The sequence below is a fragment of the Ixodes scapularis genome, unplaced genomic scaffold (assembly GCF_016920785.2).
Source record: "Ixodes scapularis isolate PalLabHiFi unplaced genomic scaffold, ASM1692078v2 PGA_scaffold9__187_contigs__length_104089568, whole genome shotgun sequence".
Lineage (NCBI taxonomy): Eukaryota > Metazoa > Arthropoda > Arachnida > Ixodida > Ixodidae > Ixodes > Ixodes scapularis.
In genome coordinates this window covers 50,064,732-50,089,387 of record NW_024609884.1, presented here as the reverse complement: position 1 = coordinate 50,089,387, position 24,656 = coordinate 50,064,732, and the positions used below count along the sequence as shown (strand labels likewise).

Genomic DNA, 24,656 nt, shown 5'->3' with positions numbered 1-24,656 from the left:
AAAAATAACTATTATGTGATCGAAGAACCAATTAACATGCGAAAGTGACGGTGCCCGATGAAATAGTTTCGTGATCGAGTTTGTCGAAAGTGAAACTGGTTTTTGAAGCACCAGATGACACTGCATTTTGAAATGGGTCAGAGCCGTTTATACTGAGAGAGTTTGGCCTTCTTAAGGAGATTTTGGCAGTCTGACAACCACAGCAGCGTAGTCTGACAACCGGGGGATGACTACTTCCGTCCGCCATATTGTGGATCTGCCTCATAGGAACTCTACGCGATTTCACAGGAATGAACAAGACAAAGAAGTAACGCCATATTGTGTTATCGCGAAATCCGCTGGTTCTAGCGGCCAACAAGCTCCGCCCATCGGCCAAACTCTCTCAGTATAAACGGCTCTGAAATGGGTCTATTAACTACACCAAAAAGTAGCAAATTACAGTACTCGTTACTCCCAAAAGTAATTCAATTACTGTTATTACAGCCACCTGTGATACAAACGCCCTTAGAACGGTCTGTAAGGTAGAATCCGACCGTGCGCCATTACACAGCGCAGAGGGAGTTGCCGTGCAGACACATGGCTGAACCGGAAAGCGGGCGGCAATTACACCAGTGGTTCTGGCAGCGGACGACGTTTTAGCAAATAGTGGTCCGTTTCCACGTTTTCCGGGTAATTTCTCACCGATGGAAATGGTCGTTGACTCAGTAGCGTTTAGCTTCGCCTTTATAACTTATAAGCAAACGAAGTCATTTCTTCACGCGGGCAGAGCCAGGGCGTGCACCAGACGCAGAAAGGGCTTGCCATGCTCTCTTAGCCAACCAGAAGCCGAAAACAATCTTCCTAGTGGTGGTAGCGAGAAACTGTTCTAATCATAGATATGTGGTGGTAATAAGAGCGTAAGAGTTAAATGTAGTAATCCTACGTGGTTGACAATAGGGTGCACGTGATATTTCGATAATGATCATGCAGAAAGATATAAGAAGCGAATGTGCCGCTCGAACTCTGTTTTGCTCGAACAGAGTATGACTGCTGGGATGGCAGATCCCCCCGACCCTCGGCGCCTGGCGTAGGGATTATGTCGATCGTTCTGCTCTCGCGCTTTCCCACCGTGGTTTTGGATAACAGTGATTGAAACATCACGTGCAACATGTTTTCAGTCACCGAGAGTTACTTCGACGCACTTATTAATTTCGTTTCTCGCGACCACCGCCAGAGTATTGTTTCCCGCTTCTGGTTGGCCATATTCGAATTTGTGAAGACGCCCTGGAACACGCCCAGCACGCTTTCGGCCAATGGCGTCTCCTCATTTGACTCTTATACTTCCCAATGAATGGCCAAACTCTCTGTACATACGGCTTTGTGCGACGCGCTAGACGCATCCAAGATCTGTCGGCGGCAGATTTAAGTAGGCGAGCCCGGTCATGACGTCTGCGAATACCGCGGCAGATAGCCCGAAACAGGTTTTTTTTTTTTCTTTTTTGAACAAGGTAAGTTTATCCGTTGATATTTTCATCCCATGCTTCCACCACTGCACTTTTGCAGTAAATCGCAGCACGCTAAGTTGAGAACCCGTTTTTTGCGGGCCGTCTAAAGTGCCGCAGAAGTGTTAGTTTGCATGATGTAGTGAAGACTGCGGGCTCCGTTTCTTTGGGTACAAACAGCGGCGAGTACCCTTCAATCTCGAATTTCAAGCTAACGCAAACATACGTGATTTCTTAGCGAAGGCTGGTTGAAAAAAAAAGCTCTCCTAGAGCCAGCGTACGAGCTGAGCGGCACTTGAATCCTATCTCAGTGCGCCTACGCACCTTTCTTTTTTTCTTTTTTTTCAAACCAATTCACTTTTTTTTTTTTGACAAAAGGACAAACAGCGCACAAAAAACAGGGACAAAATAGAAGTGCACACAGGACAAATGCCGACTCTCAATTGAACTTCAATAAAAACAGAATCAGCAACACCGAACAGATTAGGAGGAGGTCACTCAGCACACATCTAAAAATGCAATCTCTTTGCTGTGCCAATGCAGCGACGTCTGGCTGACGCATTTCGTACCCCCCCCCCCCCCCCCCCCCCTTTTAATCGCATAGGCTTCTAAAAGTCATTCGGTCTCTGCCCTTGCAAATAATCTCTGCCTTTCTGAAGATGAAGTACACGTGTTTTATTCTTTCCGTGTATTCTGAGGGAACTAGTATTGAGTGTTCCACTCAATACTAGTTCGGCAAAAGAAAGAGTACTTAAATACATTATTTCTGTACTGGTAGGGTGAAATCGCTTTAGTATTGCTCGTCCTTTTAAAGCGTGATGTTGAAGGCAAAATCTAGTACAGTTCAGAATTAATCTTCGTCAAGCCATTGCCCACAGCGTATAATTTTTTAATCTACACACTTTCCTTCTTTTTTTCTAAACAGTCCAGCCGCACTTCATCTCTAATTGCAGTAACCGATCGCCTCTCACCCGGGTGAAAAATGTCGAGACCTTGAGCTGTGGACGCGTGCGCAGCGTCCGATCTACCGCACAGCAGATCAACAGCGCATGCTCCGAAGGCCTTCCACAGCCCAGCAGACGAGGAAGGCAGCGCGCAGGAGGCGATTTTTTGCGAAGGTCTACACTCGCGAGACATTGCTTCAAGAGGCTAATGTTTTCTTCGGTTTTACTTCTTTTGGGACCTCACTTTACAACTCTGTGCTTTATTAGTCATGTGCTCTAACATTTCATTCGGCTGCCGTATATCATCACGAGACTGCTATAAATACTGCACAACTTTCCAATTTGGACATACATTGCTAGTGTTGCGAACGTCGCATTTCACCAGAAAGCTGAACTCTTTAACATAGTTTGCACGTGACGCCACCGCACTATATGCCGGTGGTCATTGGGATTCGTCCTTGGTGAGAAAATCCAATCCGGTGGTGCAGAATGCACGCCGCGGAAGGTTCGCGTTTAGTGCAAGCCATGTATTTGAGAGGCACAAATTCTTCTTCTTGGTGCATCGTTGTTAGGAACGGCGCGGACGTCTGGAACGACGAAAACGCGCTTTGTGGCAAGAGTGTTTTTGCAAACAAAGTAGTTTCCGGGGCCACGCTTTCTGGTCTGCGCCGAAGATGAGGGGCAGAGGAACCTTTGCAACACAGTGTGTTTTTGAAACTAACCCCCACCCCTCTCTTTTTTTCTTTTTCTTTTTTCGTTTTTTCTTCAGATAATACTTTTTTTTTTCTTATTCCTGAGAGACCACCTCCTCCCTTTTTGGGGGTGTTAATTCGACAATTATATTTGTGCTACTTGTTAACAGTAATTCTCTATTGCTTTTAATTTGCACTCAACTGTGGAGTTTAAATATAATATAGAGGTGGTCGAAACTTGAGAACGACACAGAGCGGCTGTCCCTCTGAGGTCACTATACACTCTAAAAAAAGCCCGTGCGTCCACTTTCCCGCACAACACTCGGAGACCCAATCACCGCAACTTACGGAGGCAGCTCAGCGAATGACGATGCCGAAACATATGTTTAGACCAAAAAACGCAGTCTGAGTTGTGACATTAAGCAATGCAAACGTGACGCTCTGCATTGCTTAATGTCACAACTCAGACTGCGTTTTTCAGTCTAAACATATGTTTCGGTATTGTCATTCGCTCAGCTGCCGCCGTAAGTTGCAATGATTGGCTCTCCGAGTGTTGTGCGTGAAAGTAGACGCACAAACATTTTTTAGAGTGATAGGATCTTTATTTTCAGGTATCCCTTCCGTACACTCTAGGAAATGCCTGCTCGTCTACTTACCCGCAAAACACTCTAAGAGCCAATCTCTCCAATCTACGAAATCAGCTCAGCCCACTGTAGCTCAGCGAACGATGAGACGGAACATCTGTTTAGACCTCGAGATTAAGTTTGCGCTGTGGCATTACGCAATGCAAACATGACGCTTTGCATTGCGTAATGCCACAACGAAGACTTCATTTTAGGTCTAAACGGATGTTCCGCCTCATCATTCGCTGAACTGATTTCGTAGATCATAGAGATTGGCCCTTTGAGTGTTTTGTGGGTAAGTAGGCACGCAGGCATTTCTTAGAGTGTACACACTTGTAGTTCTATGTAACGTCAGATTAATCAGTCACATTTAGTCCTTTCAATACTTCCATTCTCGGGGAAAACTTTCTGAGGCAATTCAGCAACAACGAAAATATGTTTGGTTGCCTCAATGATGCGTACAGATGTAAAAAAGGGTCGCTCAACATGTTTTGTATCTTCAATAAGTACCGCTAAGAAGTAATCCCTGACATTGGTAGCTTGCAAAACATCCATTACTTTTGCCTTCCGCGCAATGGCAGACGGATACAAAAGGAAAAGAAACAGACCCTTTCCGAAATTCAGTGCCATCTGGTGGTTTGTAAAGCAGTTTAGGTTTTGCCATATCAATGGCGGAAATGAACTTGTATCGGCACCGTCGCTTTCGCAAGTCAACGGCACGCGAGGAATTGTTCGGAGTGAGTTCTTTCTCGATCATTTTCAGTTCGATGGTGACCAAGAACTTGCATTCAGAATTAAGCTCCAACCCACTCAGATGCCTCGAGAAAATTCTATACACCAGTGTGCTTTAAAGCCGATTGTATGCCGCCCACAGATTGACTGAATCTGAGTTATTAGAAATAAACGCTTATGTAGCTCTTGTGTTCCATTCCTACGTCGCGTCGTACTGACCCCCGAATGTACAGGCCTCGCATCATCCGCTTAGGAGCATCTTCAACGTCTTCCTTTATCAGTCACTAGAAGACCGCCATTAGTATGGCACAGATGCTGTTCCACAGATGATGATAGTGATCAAAGTGGCCAGACTGAATTTCGGAAAGGGTCCATAGACCGATCTCACCAGCCAGTTTGACTACGCCACCGCTGCCGCAGTGCATCGAGGGAGCTTTATACCGCCGAATTCAGAAACCTCACTCAAACTACACTCAAACTGAAGGGCCCCTCCACTTCCTCGAGGAAGGCGCGAGGGCCGGCGCTGGCCAATCGCGAGGACGGATCCGCCGTCGCGATTGGCCGGCGCCGGCCCTCGCCCCTTCCTCGAGGAAGTGGAGGGGCCCTTCAGTTTGAGTGTAGTTTGAGTGAGGTTTTTGAATTCGGCGGTTAGCCTTTCTGCACGTGCGACAACCTCGCTGGAGCTCTGCGTGTGTGGAGCATGAGGCGGCACGAGCCGTCTTGTGCACTGCTGCCTGCCTCCTGCGAACTAAAGTTATGGCGGAGTCACGCTTGCGCCGAACGCTTGGTGAGATCGGTCAATTACAAGCCGCCACGTGATCCGACGCTAGTTATATACGCTAGTTATAGTTGGGCTATCACCATCTTTAATTGAACACGAGACGTTACCCAAATGTTTCGCTATGCTTATTGTCATGAACCCGAGCATTCGACTCGGGGTCATGAAAATCGCGTATGTCACGGTGTCACGGGACTCAGTGCGAAGTCATGATGACATGTTACGTTACGGTGTCAACAACGTTAATAGATCTAGAGACGTTCTCAATTTAAGTCGATTTCACGCAGTGAGTCACGTGACGTCACAGGGTCACGTGACGTGACATTACTTGACAGCATGTCTTGACACTATGACGTCACGTTACCACGTGACACATGATTAGTCGTAGGGCCATTACAAAACTGCCCCGAAAACCCACAATTTATCATACATTGCAATTGACCTTTTTCAGAGATCGCTGGGCGCATGCGCCGACTCTGTGAGAGGAGAGGAAAGGGAAAGGCGCCATTTTTGGTGGCTCTCTCGCCCGCTCGGTCGCTCAGACAGTGCTGGTTATGCTTGACTCCTCCGGTATTCTCGCGGCTTGGCTTCATAGTCCTCTTGCCTCACCATCGCGCAGCAGAAGGTTGCACAAACAGAAGTAAACATTGTTAAAATGCCAAATTTTATAAAGTTCTTGTAGCTTTTGGCGGGTGGTCCACGAAAGCACCCGATGTCAAACACTGGGACCGGACATTCCATCGAACGCCGTTTTGTCGAACGCCGTTTCATCGAAACCGTTTCATCGAACGCCGTTTCATCGAACACCGTTTCATCGAACGCCGTTTCATCGAAGCCGTTTCATCGAACGCCATTTTATCGAACGCCGTTTTATCGAACGCCGTCTTATCGAACGCCAGGGTGGCATTTCCGCTTCCTGAAGCTGGTCGGAGGAGCCCTTCCCGGGTTCTGTAAGTTTTTGACTTGCATCGCCGCAGAACATCAACTGACAGAAGGCAAGCTGGAGGCGATGTTGAGTTCCCAAGAGCCTCCTCGCCAGAAGAAGGCCATAACATGAGAAGGTCCGCCTTTTTAATGAGAACCGACGGAGCATGGCTGGAGGGGACTTTTTGAGAGCAATTGCTCATCATTCGAAACGGTGAATGGCTGTCGCACGAACACATGAACCCCCGAAAGTTTTCAAATAAAATTTGAAGTAACGTACTTACTTTTAACTTCATTAAGTCTTAGAACTAAAAAAAAAAAAAAAAAAATGTTTCGTTGTAGTTTTATAAATAGCACTTCAGCTTTAGCTAATGCAAGCTTCGTGCAGTAAAAAAGTATCAATAGAAAGACATGAGGGGCTAGGAGGCTCACAGTAAGGGCCTTAGCTCACAGGGCTAAAGTTGTTGCGCCTGCGCAAAACCTAAGTCGCCTTCTGGCCTCCATGAGTTGGAGTGAGCTCTTACCGGCAGTGCGACCTTTTATTTATTTGTTGCAATAGCCTCAAGGCCCATCGGGTAATACAGAGGGGATGAACAGATAAGCACAATGTGCGAAACAAACATAAAAATCGAAACAAATATCCTCATGGGTTACTTGCATCAAAATAAATTGTAACAGCTACAAGTGTGGACATTAAAAAACCTGACGATGAAATGGGTGATTGACACGAAGATGCACTCGATCCGTGTATAAAAGAACAGCTTTCACACTTTTTATATAAAAGCCATTCGATGAAACGGCCGTCAGCGATTCGATGAAACGGCGTTCGATGAAACGGCGTTCGATGAAACGGCGTTCGATGAAACGTCCATTTTTTCGATGAAACGGCGTTCGACGAAAAGGCGTTCGATGAAATTTCCGGGAACCGTCAAACACCCCACCCTTTTTGCCCTGCTTTCAAAAGCCTATGGCGAGAGTCCCCCGTGTCAGGTGGGTGGATCATCAATGTGACAGCGATACATTCTGCTTTTAACTAAAATACAGAAATGTGAACATGTTGATATACCTGAAATTGGGGTAGGACAAGGAAAACGCAAAAGGACACAGAAAAAGAACAGGCAACGTCTCTTGAGACGTGGCCCGTTTTTCCTTTGCGTTTTCCTTTTCCTACCTCAGCCTCAGGTTTAATAATTAAAAATGAGTGTTGGTGAATAGACACGAATATATGAAAGGATAAAACATCAAGGACTGGGACGGATACAGGACTTCTTGATAGAAGTACTCTTTCCGTCCCTGTACTCGATCTTCCATCAAGCTTTCATGCATTCATATATCAGGTTTTCCATCATGTTAAACTTACACCAGCTCGCCTGCCCTTTGACCATTTTTGTTAATAGTAAACTTGCAAACGAGGTTGTGCGACGTAATCATGCCGTACCCGGTACTCCATTAAAAAATAAAAACATAAAGCTTTCCGTTCTTCTGGTGAGAGCTATACACATTCGCGTCTTGCCACGTTAAAAAAACTGACAAAAAATTTAAAGCGAGCGAAACGAATTTAAGCCTTACGGAGACAGTTAACCTTGATGAAACTTCTTGGCAACCAACCGTGAACCCATCTGTTTGCTGGGCCCACTTTGTCGAAGGTTCGTAAACGTGCCGAATTCAAAGATGGATTGTTTCTAACATACCGTTCCTTACCTTTTGACGGTGCACGCAATCCTTCGCGATATCAAGACGGCTCGGATTTCGCACTGCCCGAGTTTGTTTACACATTCCCGAATACGGCAATGTCCCGTGCCCTCGCGCGGTACGATAAGCTTGAATAACTTAAGCGATCAAGGAGAGTAAAATCAGCTGTTTGTAGTGGCCGGGAATCATAAACGGAGCTCACAAGCTCCGCACAAGGTAGATGGTTGGGTCGGTATCCAAGTTGGTCACCATTACTTTCCTTACATAACACTCTGCGACTTTGCTTTGAAAGCAGACCCCTTTTTTTTAGTTATTTGCAAGACGCGACACCGAAGTGACTATGAAGTGACTCCGAGTCGATGGTAAGAACTAATGCGGCGAGGGCGGTCTATCCATCCCTGAAGGTATAAAAACGAGCAAGGTCCTCTGTATCCTAGACATTGACTTTTGTTAATCCTCCAGGTCCTTCTCAGCCCATTTCGAAGAAAATATGCACGCGAAGCGACGACAGAAAGACACGTTCAAATTGGTGAAGGAGGGAACAACGCCACCAGAGAACACACGCAAAAACATGGACCGGGAGACAAGCCAGGCCTGGCGCGGTCGACGGAGAGACGTTCCCGGAGCCACCAAAAGTGTTTCGAGCGATTCCCGGGAGGGCGCGCCACGATCGTGGCCAAACTCTGAAAAAGGTCAATTCTATATATGACGATTTGATCAATACATAAAAATACGGCAGCCTATTTTTGATTCGAAAATATTTATTTTATAATACTAACAAAGAAGAAAAAGAAAAAAAAATACCGCGAACCGTTTGGAACCGGCTACCGTTATTTGTGTTTCCGGTTCAGTTCCAGCTCAGTTCCAAGGTGGCGGCGAAGATTTCGGTTCGGTTGAGTTCCGGTTCGGCTAAAAATAACGGTTCGGTTCCGGTTTGACACCCTAGTTGTTCCACGACACTGCACTCGTAAACGTTCACCACAATGTTGGCAAACCCTCCTTGACTTCGGTCACTGGTTTTTGTTCCCTCTCCTCACCGAATGAACGCGAAAACTACGTGCAGCCCACACTGATCCCGCGCCGAAAGTGCATACGTGAAGTGGTTCCCCTGGCGAAGATCCGGGTTCATGCAGGTCGAAGCCGTGTGACGCTTTAGAGGCACATGATAAGGGTGGACAGCTCGTCAGTTCAGCTTCGGAGGAAAAGATAAATAAAGTAAAAGTCATTTTATTTATATGATTAGTTTTCTTCTTTTTTTTTTTTGGGGGGGGGGGGGGGTTAGTTTACGTGAATACCGCTCTTGACAAGTACTTGTTGAAAGTTAAATGAATCTGACAAATTGTTTGATGCTCTATGCCAGGGGTGGCCAAGCTGCGGCTCTTCGCGTGTTAAAGTGAGACTTGGGGCTCCCTCTCCTACCGCACCCCCCCCCCCCCCCAGCGCCACCCTCCCAGTCACACGAGCACTTCCCCAAAAAGGGAAATTCAACACGTATTAAATTGAAAGACGGGTTGCGGTTTGGTAGTCTTGCGCTACAGCTACATTACGTACAGTTGGACTCATTTTTACGCAGATATATTGATAGTAGTTTGAGTTTTGTTTATTGCTGAGGACAATAGTTTGCCCCCTCCCCCGCGCGGCTCTTGGCATTTTCGTGGTCCTGTTTGCGGCTCTTAGACGGGGTCAGCCTGGCCACCCCTGCTCTATGCTATTACTTTTCCCGGAGACATCATCAGATGTTTTCTTTGTGCTTTTAACTTCGATTATTTTGACGACCGGAAAAACCAAGTTGTAACGTCTAAAAGCATACAAAAAAAAAAAACAACCCCATCTCTACGTGGTGAATGTTGTTGATTGGGGCGAAGCTCTGGTGGTGCTTGTCTGCGTAGACGCTGAGCCGCAGCATGCCGAGCCTTTCGTTCGTTCTCATCCATGTCACGCTGCGGTCAAATGCTCAAATGCGTATACAACCACGTTCCATTCCACACACTCTCTTTCTGACTGAGATGAAAACGAACGAAAGGCTCGGCATGCTGCGGCTCAGCGTCTACGCAGACAAGCACCGCCAGAGCTTCGCCGCAATCAACATCATTCACCACGTGGAGATACGGTTTTTGGGGTTTTTTTTGCCGTACACGAGCACGAGCACGGGAGCACGTGCTCACGTGCTCGAGAGCATGAGCACCCGACACCCGACGCCCGAGAGCACATCCGGGGCACTCGTCGTCTCATTTAATTGCCTGATTTCGTGAATACCAGTGAGGCGTGAAAACGTTATTTGAAACTGAAACTGGTGGCGGAACATGAAAACCGGACTTCAAAGTTTGCGCACTTGGACTTCAAAGAAATCGAAAATCTTCGAAGCGTTTTTTTTTTTTTCGAATTTAGCATTAAAAGAGAATCTAAACCTTCAAACTTTTCGAACTTTATGTAGAAAGAAATTCGAAATCTTCGAATTCATCGACCTTTATGTCTTTAAAAATTCGAAACGTTCGAATTTTTCGAATTTTAGATCCAAAGAAATCCCAAACATTCGAATCTCTCGAATTTCAAATTAGGGAAGTTCGAAATCTTCGAATTTATCGAACCTCAAGTAAACAAATATTCGAAATAATCGAACCCGAACTTTTAGAAACCGTGAAAGCTTCGAACTTTTCGAACTCGAAACCCCACGATTTTGAAAAGTTGCGAATTTTTCGATTTCGAACCTCCCTACGGTCGAAAATATAGAACTTTTCGAAATCGAACATCAGTTCAGTTCGAAAATATCGAAACCTTGCGATATTTTCAGAATATCGGAAGGTTTCGATATTCTGAAAATGGTTCGCGGCATCCCTAGTAGGCACCCATGTACGATGTCAGGTCGGGTTTGATGTGTGCCGGTACGTAGTTGGTTGAGAAGTCTCTGAGGGCTATTTGACTATCGGAGCGGATAGCAATGTTTTCGGTAGAGTGAGGCTATAGGAGGATGGCTTCTGCTATGGACTGTGTCTCTGCCGCTGTAGGGGAGGGTACATGTGCATGGTGTCGTACTGTTTCTTTTGGGGCCCACTGTGACGGTGGTACAGATGCTGTCGGCGAAGGCGGCGTCCGTGTAACATATATCATGCGGTGGTGTGAAAAGATGAAGGGCTCTGCTTTGGCATCTTCCGAGTTCCACGGTCGGGTTCATGTGTCGGGGGATGGGTTTGACTGCAATGCGAAGAATCGTGTCCCACACTGGTGGTTTTTTTTGGGGGGGAAGGGGAGAGGGGTGGGGCAGTAGGGTATCCGAGGGTGGACAGAATGGCGCGGCCTTGCTTGGACGTGGTGAGTTGGTGGTATTGCGCTTGGGCTTCCGTTTTCTCCTCGAGGCTGTTGTGAAGAGCAGCGGCCGTGATGAGTTAGTTTGGGGCGTACGTGGGCACGCCGAGTTCCGTGCCGAGGCATTTTCGAAGGGCGGTTTCCAGTTTGAAGTATTGGGTTTTCGTGAGCGTTAAATAAGGAAGGGCATAGAGAACACGGGAATATACGGTCGCTTCCACAATCTTGCGGAACTCGTGTTCTTTCAGGCCGTGCGTGTGGCGGGTGATTCGGCGGAGCATGTTATAGATGAGTTGGATTTGTGTGGTGGTTGCTGTTGGCCACACTGCTCTTCCCATCCTGCTGCCATATGAAGCCCAAAATAAGGATGTGAGGCCGACGGGGGATTTAGCGGCCATCGACGTTGAGGCGGATGAGGGATCGATAGAGGTCTGTTTCTTTTCGATTTTGATCCAGAACGACGACATATTCCGATTTCTCGGGAGAGCATTTGAAACCGATGGGATTGGGCGTGGGTTTGGATAATATCCAAGCCGTCTTGAAAGGTACATTCCTGTGTCCGCGGGTTGCCGCGGGAGGACCAGATAGTGACGTCATCAGCGTAAATGGCGTGGCACAGATCAGGAACGGATGAAAGCTTAGAAGGGAGGTTTTTCATGGTGAGGTTGAATAAAGTTGGGGATAAGATGGAGCCTTGTGGCGTGCCGCGTGAGGCGGGGAAGGGTGGAGACAGTGAGCGAGCCAGAGATGTCAGAACAACAATCGCAAGGCTGCGGGTACACCACAGTTATTTTGAGCGCGTTGCGCTGTGCGTCGGTATATATGCCTGGCGCGATTCAAATGAAATGGGCGCCATGAAAGGGATTCCACCAGTTGCGATTCAGCCACGTATGACAGCAAAAAAAAAAGTAATGTTTTTATCCATTGCACAAATAATTTTCGCGCTCAAACTATGGCTTGCCGAAATAGCTCGACTATATTTTGTTTCACAGTCACCTCGGTGGCTTTTACCTGACAACACAACGCATTAAAACGTCTCAGTGGCTATGGGCCAACGCGCTGGCCCCCCCTATGATTTCCTACACTCTAAAAAAAGCCCGTGCGTCTACTTTCCCGCACAGCACTCGGAGAGCCAATCACCGCAACTTATGGAGACCGCTCAGCCAATGACGATGCCGAAACATATTTTAAACCAAAAAAACGCAATCTGAGTTGTGACATTAAGCAATGCAAGCGTGACGTTTTGCATTGCTTAATGTCACAACTCATTTTCTGGTATAAACATATGTTTCGGCACCGTCATTCGCTGAGCTGCCTCCGTACGTTGCGGTGATTGGCTCTCGGAGTGTTGTGCGGGAAAGCAGACGCACGGGCTTTTTTTAGAGTGTATTTGGCTTGTTCGAATACCGGCCGAGGTGCCCGCAATCTAACGGAGGCCAGTCCAAGATGTTGATTACAGGCCAAAAGATCTCGAGTTAGTCGAAATGAACCCGCGGTTTTTTGGCTGGGGAGTGCCAGATGACCTTCGTTGGTTTGACTTGTAAAACCCTATGATTGGAATAGTTTTTTTCGTTTTACCTCAGTTCAGAGCGCAGCCAACGCTACGGGCTGATCAACCCACTGGAGCAATGCCAAGAGCGGGAGGTCATGCAGTCCGTTCTCTTTCTGTGCCTGAACGGGCTGAACGGGCTAAACGGCTAAACCAAGTGCGGTGGCGGATCAGTGGCTACGTTTACATGAATGCGATCGTAGCGCATCGAATCGACCAGGGACCAATCACACGCAGCCTGTCTTCTTACTTCTTCCTCTTCTACCCAACTGCTACCAATCAAAATCGGGAAATCTCGACTCGATGCGCTACGGTCGCATCCATGTAAATGCAGCCAGTGGCCAAATATGTTGGCGCACCGCAGCTCGGAGCACGTAGAAAAATGCGCGAGCTCCGTTCAAAGCACGGAGCTCACGATGCAGAACCTGCAGGGACCCTGGGTAGCCTGTGTTTAATCCCCCACCCGGGTGAGCATCGCACCGGCGTGCGGTCGTGTATCACTCCTGCGTGATGCACGTAATAGTGATACGTGATGCACGACCCCAGGCTAGCAGTCTCATCTACAGCGGGTAGATAATAATGCTACAGTGTCATATACAGTCCCGGTATCATCTTTAGTGGGTAACAATCTCGCCGTACAAAACTCCTGCTGCCTAAAAAGCTAACGACTAATTTTGAATGCGCAGTGGTATAGCATTTTTGTGCGTACGCGTGTTCGCGTTCTTCTAGTCTAAAACCTTTGATCATAGGCGGATCTTACTTATGATGAAATACAGTATAGTTCTCGGACCTCTGGGAAAATATTATATAACTAAAATGATACTTTATCGAAAAAAAAAACAATTATAGGCGTGTTTATATTAAGAAAACATGAGATTAAGGAGTTATTACAAAAGACCCTTTCACAAATTCAGTTTTGTGCCATCTAGTGGCTGAAATATCAGTGATAATTCTATACTTCTTTTCACCTTATGTCCGAGCGCGGACGAAGTTATGAGCCGAAGGGCCACTGAAACAGCGCAAAAAGCGCAACGTCATGGCGTGCTCTCAGCGCTTGATAGGACTAGCCGGCGGAGGAGCACGCACAGAGAGACAGCGAATACCGGCTAGTCCTATCAACTGCAGAGAGCACGCCATGACGTTTGGCCTCTTTCGCTGTTTAATTGGCCCTTCGGCTCATAACATCGGCCGCGCTCGGACCGATGCTGAAACGAAGTATAGTATGCTAATGGCGGATAAAATCTGGTACCTATTCATTAAGAGTAGACGTACGAATCTTATGGTGTTTTTCGCTGAACAATTATTTCTCCATTTGTTTCAGTTTCCCCGATCGTGTCGAGAAACTACCACTCTGTACGAGGCGCTTACATAGTTGAGTGAACCTTTTGATCAACTTAGTTCGACGTGAGCGCGTTGGTGAAGTTAAATCAAACAGAAAGAATAAACATAGGAACCGACAGAACAGCACCTCTTTCGAGAAAGAGGTGCTTTTCTGTTTGTCCCTATGTTTATTATTTCTGTTTTATGTAGCTATTGATCAATTTTTAACATTTTATTGCCATGAGCTGTCTGGCTCGTATCGAAGCCGAGCATTCCAAAGACTTACATCACACCCTCAAACGCGTAACCCGTAGAAGCTTACCTACAAGTCTCGATGCTCAGTCTCCGCATGGGTTTCTGTCTTCAAATTCTTCCTCCACCAGCCATGAAAAGGCCACCATTCGCATGTACAGGTGACACACACTTAGGCGATGTTAGCTATCAAAGTGGCCAGACTGAATTTTGGAAAATGTTCATTGTGATTTAAATGAGATAGCATTTTGCGCTTAACTCAATTTAATTTTGAGCGTAGCAAAAGCTATAAAAGCGAGCTCCATGCTTTAAACGGCTCTACCGAACACATGCGCTTGTTCAGGGCAGCATACTCGCGCTTGCATTCACACTTCCACTGTTTACAGAAATCACAGTCCACACGTGCTAAATCACAGTCCAGCCAGCGCTCGCCTGCAATTGCGACCAGCCAGAAAGTGCGCATGCATAATGCACAAACACAGCAATGAACGCGCCCTCATATGCTCTTGTACTTAGTATAATAGTATACAACGCTGTCAAAGCTATAGTGGCGCGCGAGCGTGGCTTCATCTACGAGTTTGCGCGAGAACGCGTGCAAATGATCTGCGAGATCACAGCCCATGCTCGCGCCTGCAGTGTTGACAGCGTTGTATACTATAGTCAGTTACAGGTTAAGAAAAAAGCTGCACATCGATATGTATTCATCCGCCGTCAACTTACCGCCAATCGCGCCCGAGCGTCCTGGCCTCTGCGGACCAATCCTGATTTTTTTCCGGACGAAAGCTTCCAACATGGCAGCCTGGACCTAGCAACAGGACACCAGCATTTTTCAACGAATATGCTGGTCTTGCCACGGTATTTTACTAACGCGAGGCCATGCCGCGAAGTCTCAACGGTAACGACTTGCGTTCGCAGTAGCTTTTGTGCGACGACGTGATGATCCGGCGATGGTATCGCCATCGGAAAGTTCGAAGCGGACGCAAGGCTTAGCATCGCTGGGCCGCTCGTCTGACGTCGTCTTCTTTTTTTCCTCTCGTTGGAGGTCTGCGTTCCCTGCCTCGAGTCGCCTGTCAATACAGTGCCGGTATCGCCGTTTTTCTTCCCTGTGGACTCCGTGGGGCGAGATGAAAATGCAGCGCTCATCATCCAGTGATAACAACAGTATGTATGAGCGAGATTAGCAGCACGAGTGAACTGCCGGCACCCCCAGCACCGGGTTCCTTTGCTAGGCATTGCCTGCGCCCTCGCTTGCAACGGTGGATAAATAAACGAAGTGTAACTACTAAAACGACGTTGTACGGCGTCATTCACTCAGTTGTGAAGCGTGCAACTCCTGCCAAGTTTTCGTCGCTATCAATCAAATGGTAAGTGACGATTGCTATAGCGGCCTCCTTTGCACCTTCGATTGCATGTAGGTAGGATAAAACCAGTGGTATGCACGATACCTACCTTTTCCCGGTGTCGTTTGAACTGACATTCTTTGTGTTAACGCTCATCCGAGAGAGCTATAAAACATTAACAGTACTAAAAGAAACGAGCTATAGAAGTAAACAGACAAAGTGCAAAGCTTGTTAAATAGCGCGAATCTTGGCAAGTGAAAGTTAGCTCTCCCCATTTCTAACACGAGTCGCTGTTCTCGTAATGCTCGGCATTATGAGAATGTAAACCATAAAACTCGGCATGATAGTAGGAGACTGAGGTTGTAGGCAAGCCCTATAAGCTCAGCCTCCCTATTGCACCGCACAATTTGTGAATTGGGGTGATATCCATACAGATATCAATACGGACTCTCCGTTTCCGTTCTAACTGCGCTTACCACAGGCGGTGACCCAGTTGGTCGAGGTGCATGGAGGAACTCCAAGCTCTGAGTTGCACCTTCTAAGCCTTTGGGCCAGCCGATTCGAGGGAGTGGAACAGTGCTGAGGGATTGGAAACTCTATGTTGCTCACTTACGGCCCAGTGGAATATGTAAGGCAGACCTTAAAGACCTCAAAAAGCCTTGACCAGTGCAATGAGGTAATGAAGCACAACTCACGTCAACAACATGAGACACGGGAGACGTGTACGACACGCATCCGATTTTACAGCCGTTTTGTTCTTAGGGTTGATCCCCCTTGCTGTTGACATCACGGGTCGTCGACGGGCCCCACACTGGACATGTCACTCTCAGAAGTGTCACCTTCATTAAGAGCGATGACGATTGGCTCGATGTGAGCACTTGTCGTTCCTCCTTGTTTGAAGCTTTCTTCCACTTCGACGACATGCCTCACAGCGTTGCACCAGTAACTAGCCGTGACCTGCTCAGCTTCTTCTTTGAGGAGTCTCTCAACGTCGCCAATCTTGAACATTGTGTTTCGGGCTGCGACACGATTCTTGATCTGTGCCCAGATGAGTTCAATTGGGTTGAACTCACAGTGGTAGGGTGGAAGCCTGACCACTGTGCAACCAGCCCTTTCTGCAGCAGTGTCCACACGGTACTTCACGTACTGCGGCTTGACCGACGACACGATCTCAAGGAGCTGCCTCTTCAGCCTCTTGGCGTCCCAAGCAATACCTTTCGACGTGAACCAGCCCTGGATGAGCTCCTTCCGGGAACTGGTCGTCGGCACCGCCTCTAACCGCCGGGAATGGTACGGGGCATTGTCCATTACGATGGCACTCCCCGTCGGCAGTTTTTGGAGGACATCGTCGAACCACTTTTCGAACCGAGGGCCGTCCATTTCCTCGTGGTAGTCGCCGGTTTTTTTGCCGCGGAAGACGTCCAGGCACCCAGGGACAGATCCATCTTCGCTGCCGATATGCGTAACGATGAGGCGCTGGCCCTTCCCCGACGGCTGCTTCAGGCCCGTTGTGAGACCTCGCATGAAGGCGTCGTTGGACGAGGTCACAGTGCTGTCCACCCACACCGTCGAGGCAGTGTACCCGGCCGTCACCCACGTCTCGTCGAGGTAAAAAATCTGGCGGCCCTCTTGCCTGTGACGCGTGATGTCCCGCAAGTACGTCTGCTGCCAAGCGACGATGTCGTCTCGCTCGACCATGAGCGAGTTTCGACCCCTGCTTTCTCGCCTGAAGCCGATGTCAAGAAGGAGACGACGCACGGTCCACGCCTGCAGCGAGGGGAGTTCTGGACTTGTGCGGAACTCGGCTGCTATCTTTTCAACCGTGGGCATCTCGTTCCGGCGAAAAAACCGATGCACACACGATCTTAAGGCACACAGCACGAGGTCACCGTACTTGGCAGTACGCCGCTTCTTGCCTGCATTTGTTGGGCGCTTCCGAGAGGGCGAAGCGAGTTGCCCATCATTCGCACTTGCCTCCTTCTTGATTGCAAGCACACTGGACACGCTGACACCTGCCAGTTTGCTGACTGCCTGGCAGGCCTCAATCACGTCGAGGTCGGGCTCCGTATGCCGCATCCGAACGTACATGTTCAGAAGGAGCTCTCGTTGGCCGCTGTTCAAGATTTGGCCGCTTTTGTGCTTCTTGAACCAGCGTTTTGGCGTAGACGGTAGGTCTCTCGACCAAGAAGAATCCGAAGAATCACTTTCCGCAGCTTCCTCGTTGGGATCCATGACGGAAAACATGTGGAACACACAACCGGAGAACGACTTTCCAAATCGCGAATTCGTCGAAACCGGAAACGCAGAAGATTTTCTATTCAACAAATCAACTAAACATACACTATTCATCTATAAAGTATATAGAACTAAGAAAAATAAGGTAATTTGCATTAGTTACGAAATAATAATGTCCTTTCTTTTTTTTTAGTTTTTCAAAAAAGTCTGATTCTCGACTACCGAAACCGAAACCACTGGAAGACAGAAGTTCAGACAGCTATTTAGACAGGAAGTCAGTTAGAAGGCGGAACATTAGACATGACCCCTGCCATTAATACTGAACCCGTGCGTGGACAATAACGTATCTCAACTGCTTTAAGTATCGTGAATAAACTAAATTATTTATGTATTGGCCTAGAAGACGTTTCTTTGAGAGGGATAAAACGGCGTTGCTAGGGAGCTATTTTCTTTGACGGCGTAGGCATTTCAAGCGGCGCTTTACGCTTGTGGGCGGAGCTCCAGCTTTTTTCTTAACCTGTAACCGACTATAAGTGTGAAACAGAGTATATATACCCGTGCAACACGGGGAACTCGAATGCCATTTACAACCAATGCCATTTGAGCGGACAGCCAATCAGCGCGCGACACTCCGGGCGTAGCGCATTCCACGCGCGACAGATTGCGAGCTGATTGGCCGTCCGCTCAAATGTCATTCGTTGTAAATGGCAATCGAGTTGCTCGTGTCGCACGGGTATGTGCAAATGCTCATATTCATTCGCCCCTGCCCGTTTCGATCTGGATGAGCATCGTACCGGCGTGCGGTCGTGTATCACTACTGCGTGATGCACGTTAAAGACCCCAGGCTGGCAGTTGTACAGCACTGGCTAAATTGCTCATCTACAGCTGGAAGACTCGTCGCCCTTGGAGGCAGTCCAAGTTCTAGGCTGTATAAACATACACACAACTAAATTTTTTTCATATTCGCTAGGGGGATCGGTGGCCGAGTGGGCTAGCGCACACCAGCTCGAAGCATGTGGAGCGAAAGCTCGCGCTGCAGATCCCAGGGATCCTGGGTTCAACCCTCAGGGGCTGGTTTCGATCTGGATGAGCATGGTAGCGGCGTGCGGTCGTGTATCACTGCTGCGTGCTGCACGTTAAAAACGTCAGGCTAGCGGTTTTACTGCACTGGCTAAATTGCTCATTTACAGCTGAGCCACCAGACGCACATTGAGGCTGACGAACTTCCGGCTGTTCAGGCACACACACAACATTATTGTTATTATTATTTTATAAAGAAGTTCAAGTGATATGTTTTTTAAGGTATGTTGGTTTAGCAGCTTTTTGTTCTGTTCTTGCACTTCTGTATTGTCACTGTGCCTTGAGTATGATATTATAGTAAACAACTCCGCTATTTCCCGTATTTCCATAGAGGCATAGCAGGTAATCTTGGAACGAGCTATCGTTTCTGAAGTGTTTTGAAATATCTCGTTGGTTTTAGCGTGCGAGCTACCTGCTCAGCGTGGTTTGCTTTGTCTGCGAACAAAGCAGCATCTATCCTTTTCGCAATGATAGCGAACCAGCCCAGTTTCCGACAACCCGGGAGCGTCCATTCCCGCGGGCTACATAAGGCCCGCCCAAAACAACGGCCGGGGACCATGCATCGCTGGCGGAGGCTCGCTGACGGAGCCCTGCTTTCTTGTCATGACCCTCCCCCTTCCCCTTCTGTGATCCCACCTATTGCGGTAGCGCGGGCTCCCGAGTGGTGATCCTGCCAACAGTGCCGTTATCTCGGATTTTGTTGGCCTTCGGGAAAACTGCATTCAAGTGAATAAGCGGCCGGCAGGCGTTAGCATTGCAGTTGCGTTTAAGAGCGCAGGATTGTCACATATATGTTTGAAGTGGCGGGATGTGTGGGGATTGATCGTAGGGGTCTCCTCTGTCTGGAGAAAATGGTGTACACAAGAGCAGGAGAGAAAGCAATTTAACGTGTAGCTGGCAACTAAACCGTAGCTAAGTTTGAGACTGTGTGCAGGGTCCCCTTTTTTTCTGTTTTTCTCATCTCGAGGTTTTTCAAAGACGAACTGTCATCAGCTCGCCTGTTCTTTTAGTATTTTATCAGTGATACTTATTGTAACCGCAATATCAGTGCAACCCCTATGAAACCAAGTTTCGACCTTGCACCACTCAGGAAACGTTCCTGCTATAGCGTCCGTTTCGCAAAATCTACAGCCATAATAATCTTGTGGGACAAGTCACTCTACCCTATTTCTACATATCATCACGGATAGGTCATCACCAGAATAAGGGAATACCTCAATGTAAATCATTGCAACTTGTCACAGTTAACTCACAACCTGAACCACGATTTCATGGGAGCACCTTCGAGGGTCTGTGGAATCCATATCCGATGATGTCGATTATAAAATTATTCGTAAGAATGTTAGCGCTCGACATGTGATTAACAAGTACTTATGTGCATGCTTAGGACGCTTAGGATGTAGGGTTTTTCATTTCATTAACCTAGCTTTGTAACCCACTCCCCCCTGTAATGTCGTCAAACCATGAGAAACGAAATAAATAAACAAATAAATAAATGAGATGAGCCATCTGCGTCATAGTTGCTTTGAAGGACGCAGAGCGAATTATCTGTTGTGAAAGAAGAGCTGCGCCGTTTTTCAATCTGCGCCTTCGTAAATCGTCACAGCTCCTAGGGCCCCTGTGTCCCCGAGCAAGCTCCAAAAATCCCTGTTGAGGCCAAGTTTCGCTGCAACTAGTTATTGATCGAAAAGAAGGTAGCTCGCCTTGGCATAGACCGCGGTCCACGCTGCTAAACATTTCAGACGCGATGCACGATCCGAACTTGCAATGAGGCAAAACAGCGCTAGTCTGCAACAACACCGCTGGTTTACCGTGAGCACGAAGCGTCGCTCATGCTGACTGTGATCACATGGCCCGAATGATCTTTCTTGACACCTCTCGCTACGTAGAAATTCACCGAAACAATTAAAGTGCGTTCCGTTGGGATCCAAGGGACTCGGACATGACGGAACATTAGCGCTTGCCACGAGTTTTCTCGAAAAGACTTTCGCGGGCGTGTTCCGGGGCGGAGGCCACTTGCGGAGTGGCTAAAGTTCGCGTAGCTGCGCGGCTCTTAAGAACGCGAAAGTCTCACCTGGTGCGTAGCGGAGGACGAGATGAGGCGGCGAGAGCGCGCCAGGAACCCTGCGGAGCCGTGTCTGCCTCGGCGTGGTAGCGGCGACTGTGCAATAGGGCGCCAAATCGGGACAAGGCTGGACGTCCGCTCGAGTTGTTCGGAGCGAGTCGACGAGGCTTTCGAAACGGGTACCACTTTCGCAACGGGCTCCGTACAATGGCGGCTTGCATAAGGCATCCGTCCGGGAGGGATGTTTTCCTTCCGCGTTGCACAACCGCCTTCGCCTCGGATAGGAGAGGCCTTGGGGTTCCCTAGTCGAGGCGAAAGCGACTGGGACTTCTAGCCGTGACTGGGAACGCGAAACAATTTCTCTGTCGAGCAACGAGCGAGTTAGGCGTTTTACCAGTAAGTGAGAAAATAAGATGTCCCGCGGGGCAAAAAAACATTCCGACATCATGGTGTGTTCGTTCAGCAGGAAACTGCGCTGTCTCGTCGGTAGCCTTTAAATACGGGACAGCGTAAAGGCTGCCCGGGTAAACCTCTAAAGGGATGCTGAACCAAACATTTCAGTATTCATAATAAGTGGCGCACAATCTTTCCCCGAGCCAGCAGCCGCCGGTGTGCGCCAGCACGCGCAACGAAGTTGACGTCAAAGTCCTCCATTCACGCTCAAGATAATTGTGAAATGTGTGGGCTCTGGGGAAAAGGAGAATAAAGACGGGCTTTTCATCACCACAGCGGGGTCTGGTGTAAAAGGTAAGCGATTAATTGGTCTAACAAGCACGTAGCTTTCACTTGTGGAGATGCAAAGCTCGTCTTTATTCTCCTTTTTCCCGGAGTCCATACATTTCACTGTCATCTGAAGCGTGAATAGATGACTATGACGTCAATTTTGTTGCATGTGCTCGCGCACACCGGCGGCTGCTGGCTCGTGGAAAGGTCGTGCGCCGGTTATTATGGACACTAAAATGTATGGTTCAGTTAGGGTGTACTAGAAGGGCAGGTGTGAAAAACGCAGCCATTTCCCATAGGGCGGTGTGGTCCCTCCGCGCGTTGATGCCACTAGGGGTAAATTTGGCGCTGTACCTAGGGGCGCCGTACGTGGTCGAGTTGCTCCGCGATAGGGCGTACTACACTCGGCGACAACTTTTCTTGGCAGTGGAGTGGAAGGTACGTCCCGCGTCCCCTCTCCCATTTTGAGTGTACGCAGGCTTTCCTCCTCCCCCATTTCCGGGGAGAGGAGGAGAGCCTGCGTACATTCAAAATGGGAGAGGGGACGCGGGACGTACCTTCCACTCCATTGCCAAGAAAAGTTGTCGCCGAGTATAGAACACCCCATCTCTTTTATAAATTATAACCCTTCTAGAACAGCTTATCCGTGGCTCCTGACGCTGTCAGGCTTATTGTCGCATCGGTGTTTACTCGGCTTGCTCGTGGTGGTATGTCATGCCTTCCACGAAAAAGAAGAAAACGTAACGCTGGTGTTTCGTGCCAGGGTGCGATGGAGGATACAAGTCGTGGGGGGATAAGCTGTGCCTTCTTCCAATACCGAAAAACCCCAACGCGTTTCAGAAGTGGGCCCGCGCGATCCCCAGGGCGGAAAAGCGTTCACACGGAAAAAATAAAAACACTGAAAATACACGAGGGACAGACACACACAGTTCTTTCAACGAGCAACTACTTTTAAATGATGCCCATCACTCTAAATTTACATGTAGTTGCTCGTTGAAAGAACTGTGTGTGTCTGTCCCTCGTATATTTTCAGTGTTTTTATTCTTTCCGTGTGTACTCCATCCAGCGCGCTCTGCTACGTGTACCGGACAAGCGTCTCGAAGAAACCTCCGCCGCGTGCGAAAGGCGTTTTGACGGCAGGTGGGTGGAGCGGAAACCGCTGCTATTGTTCAAAAAGGCAAAAGTGCGACGTTGATATCACTCACGAAAAATAATACTCGTAATGTTAGGCAGGCCGATGTAACCAAGAGCTGCAAGACACACAAGCAATAGCAGCCACCGTGCTTTCGCTCGCTGCGTTTCCCAAGACGTTTACAGCACCCCTCTCCAAGGCGTCACCATGCGGCATCCGCGCGCACCGGGACCCTTCTAGAACACCTTAGTTCAGCATTCCTTTCCGTTGATTTTCAGCGGAGTTTGTATTTTGATGAGGATTGACAGCAGCAATTTACGAAGTCTCCGCAGTGCTAATATAATTCTGAGCTCTCTTGTTAGCAGTTTTGTGTAGTCCCTGCATCAAGAGTGGTCACACCCTAAGTGATGCATCCAACTAGCCCAAGTGAATACCCTTTTACTGGTTCACAGAGCAGCGCTTCCTTAAGGTGTATCCACACGACGGACCAAATTGCTGTTTTGGTCCGCGGGCCGCGCATCACGTGATCTTACGTCACCGGTTTTCGAGGTCCGCCGGCGGTCCGCGGCCCGCGCTTGTGAGAAATGCCAAGCACTTTTCTAGCCCGGACCTTGGCGGCGGACCGCGGCGTTTTAGTATAATTGAAGTGCTAAGTCTGGCAACAAGCTGACTTTTGTTGTTTGGATTGGAATCCAAATCCAAAGTCGTGTTCTTTTGGCGCCAACTGTTGAAGACGAAGAAGAGGAACCTTTTGTTGTACGACGATGGCGGCATTGTGCGACGATGCAACTTTTTACTTCATCGCGCTCGTGGAGCGATTCCCCGCCCTGTGGGACAATAGATGCATGCCCTTTTCGCTTCACTTAAGTCCTCCTCGTCCTCAATAGTCAACGCCAGAACCACCGCGGCCAAACGTCTCTTTCGTTCAATCTCCATCTTGGCTCCTTACAAATAGCCTCAAAGCAGCTCGCTGCATGCGTTTGGCGGAGCTGTGAGGTCGAGAGTTAAACCGGCCCGTTCACTCTGTCGTCTGCTCTTTTGGTCCGCCGTGTGGATGCTCATTGCAGCCAGGCGGCCCGCGGACCGAGCATCACGTGATCAGTCGGTCCGCGGCCCGGTCCGTCGTGTGGATACACCTTTAAGGTGTATCCACACGACGGACCAAATCGCTGTTTTGGTCCGCGGGCCGCGCATCACGTGATCTTACGTCACCGCTTTTCGAGGTCCGCCGGCGGTCCGCGGCCCGCGCTTGTGAGAAATGTCAAGCGCTTTTCTCGCCCGGATCTTGGCGGCGGACCGCGGCGTTTTTAGTATAATTTAAGTGCTAAGTCTGGCAACAAGCTGACTTTTGTTGTTTAGATTGGAATCCAAATTCAAAGTCGTGTTCTTTTGGCGCCAACTGTTGAAGACGAAGAAGACGAACCTTTTGTTGTGCGACGATGGCGGCATGGTGCGACGTTGCAACTTTTTACTTCATCGCGCTCGTGGAGCAATTCCACGCTCTGTAAGACAATAGATGCATGCCCTTTTCGGTTCACTTCAGTCCTCCTGGTCCTCAATACTCAACGCCAGGACCACCGCGGCCAAAAGTCTCTTTCGTTCAACCTCCATCTTGGCTCTTTACAAATAGCCTCAAAGCAGCTCGTTGCATGCGTTGGGCGGAGCTGTGAGGTCGAGGGTTAGACCGGCCCGTTCACTCTGTCGTCTGCTCTTTTGGTCCGCGGTGTGGATGCTCATTGAAGCCGGGCGGCCCGCGGGCCGCGCATCACGTGATCAATCGGTCCGCGGCCC

General features: G+C 48.6%; 1 protein-coding gene across 1 annotated transcript; it reads right to left on the bottom strand.

The window, feature by feature from the left end:
* Positions 1–16,416: 16,416 nt before the first annotated feature.
* On the bottom strand, positions 16,417–17,154 carry LOC120838169. Its single transcript, XM_040207949.1, has one exon. The coding sequence runs from the start codon at positions 17,152–17,154 to the stop codon at positions 16,417–16,419; it is 738 nt and encodes a 245-aa protein (XP_040063883.1).
* Between the last annotated feature and the right edge of the window lie 7,502 nt (positions 17,155–24,656).

Bases quoted from the DNA above. Each gene is read 5' to 3' on its own strand.
- LOC120838169 (XM_040207949.1), bottom strand. From the start codon at position 17,154: ATGCGAGGTCTCACAACGGGCCTGAAGCAGCCGTCGGGGAAGGGCCAG.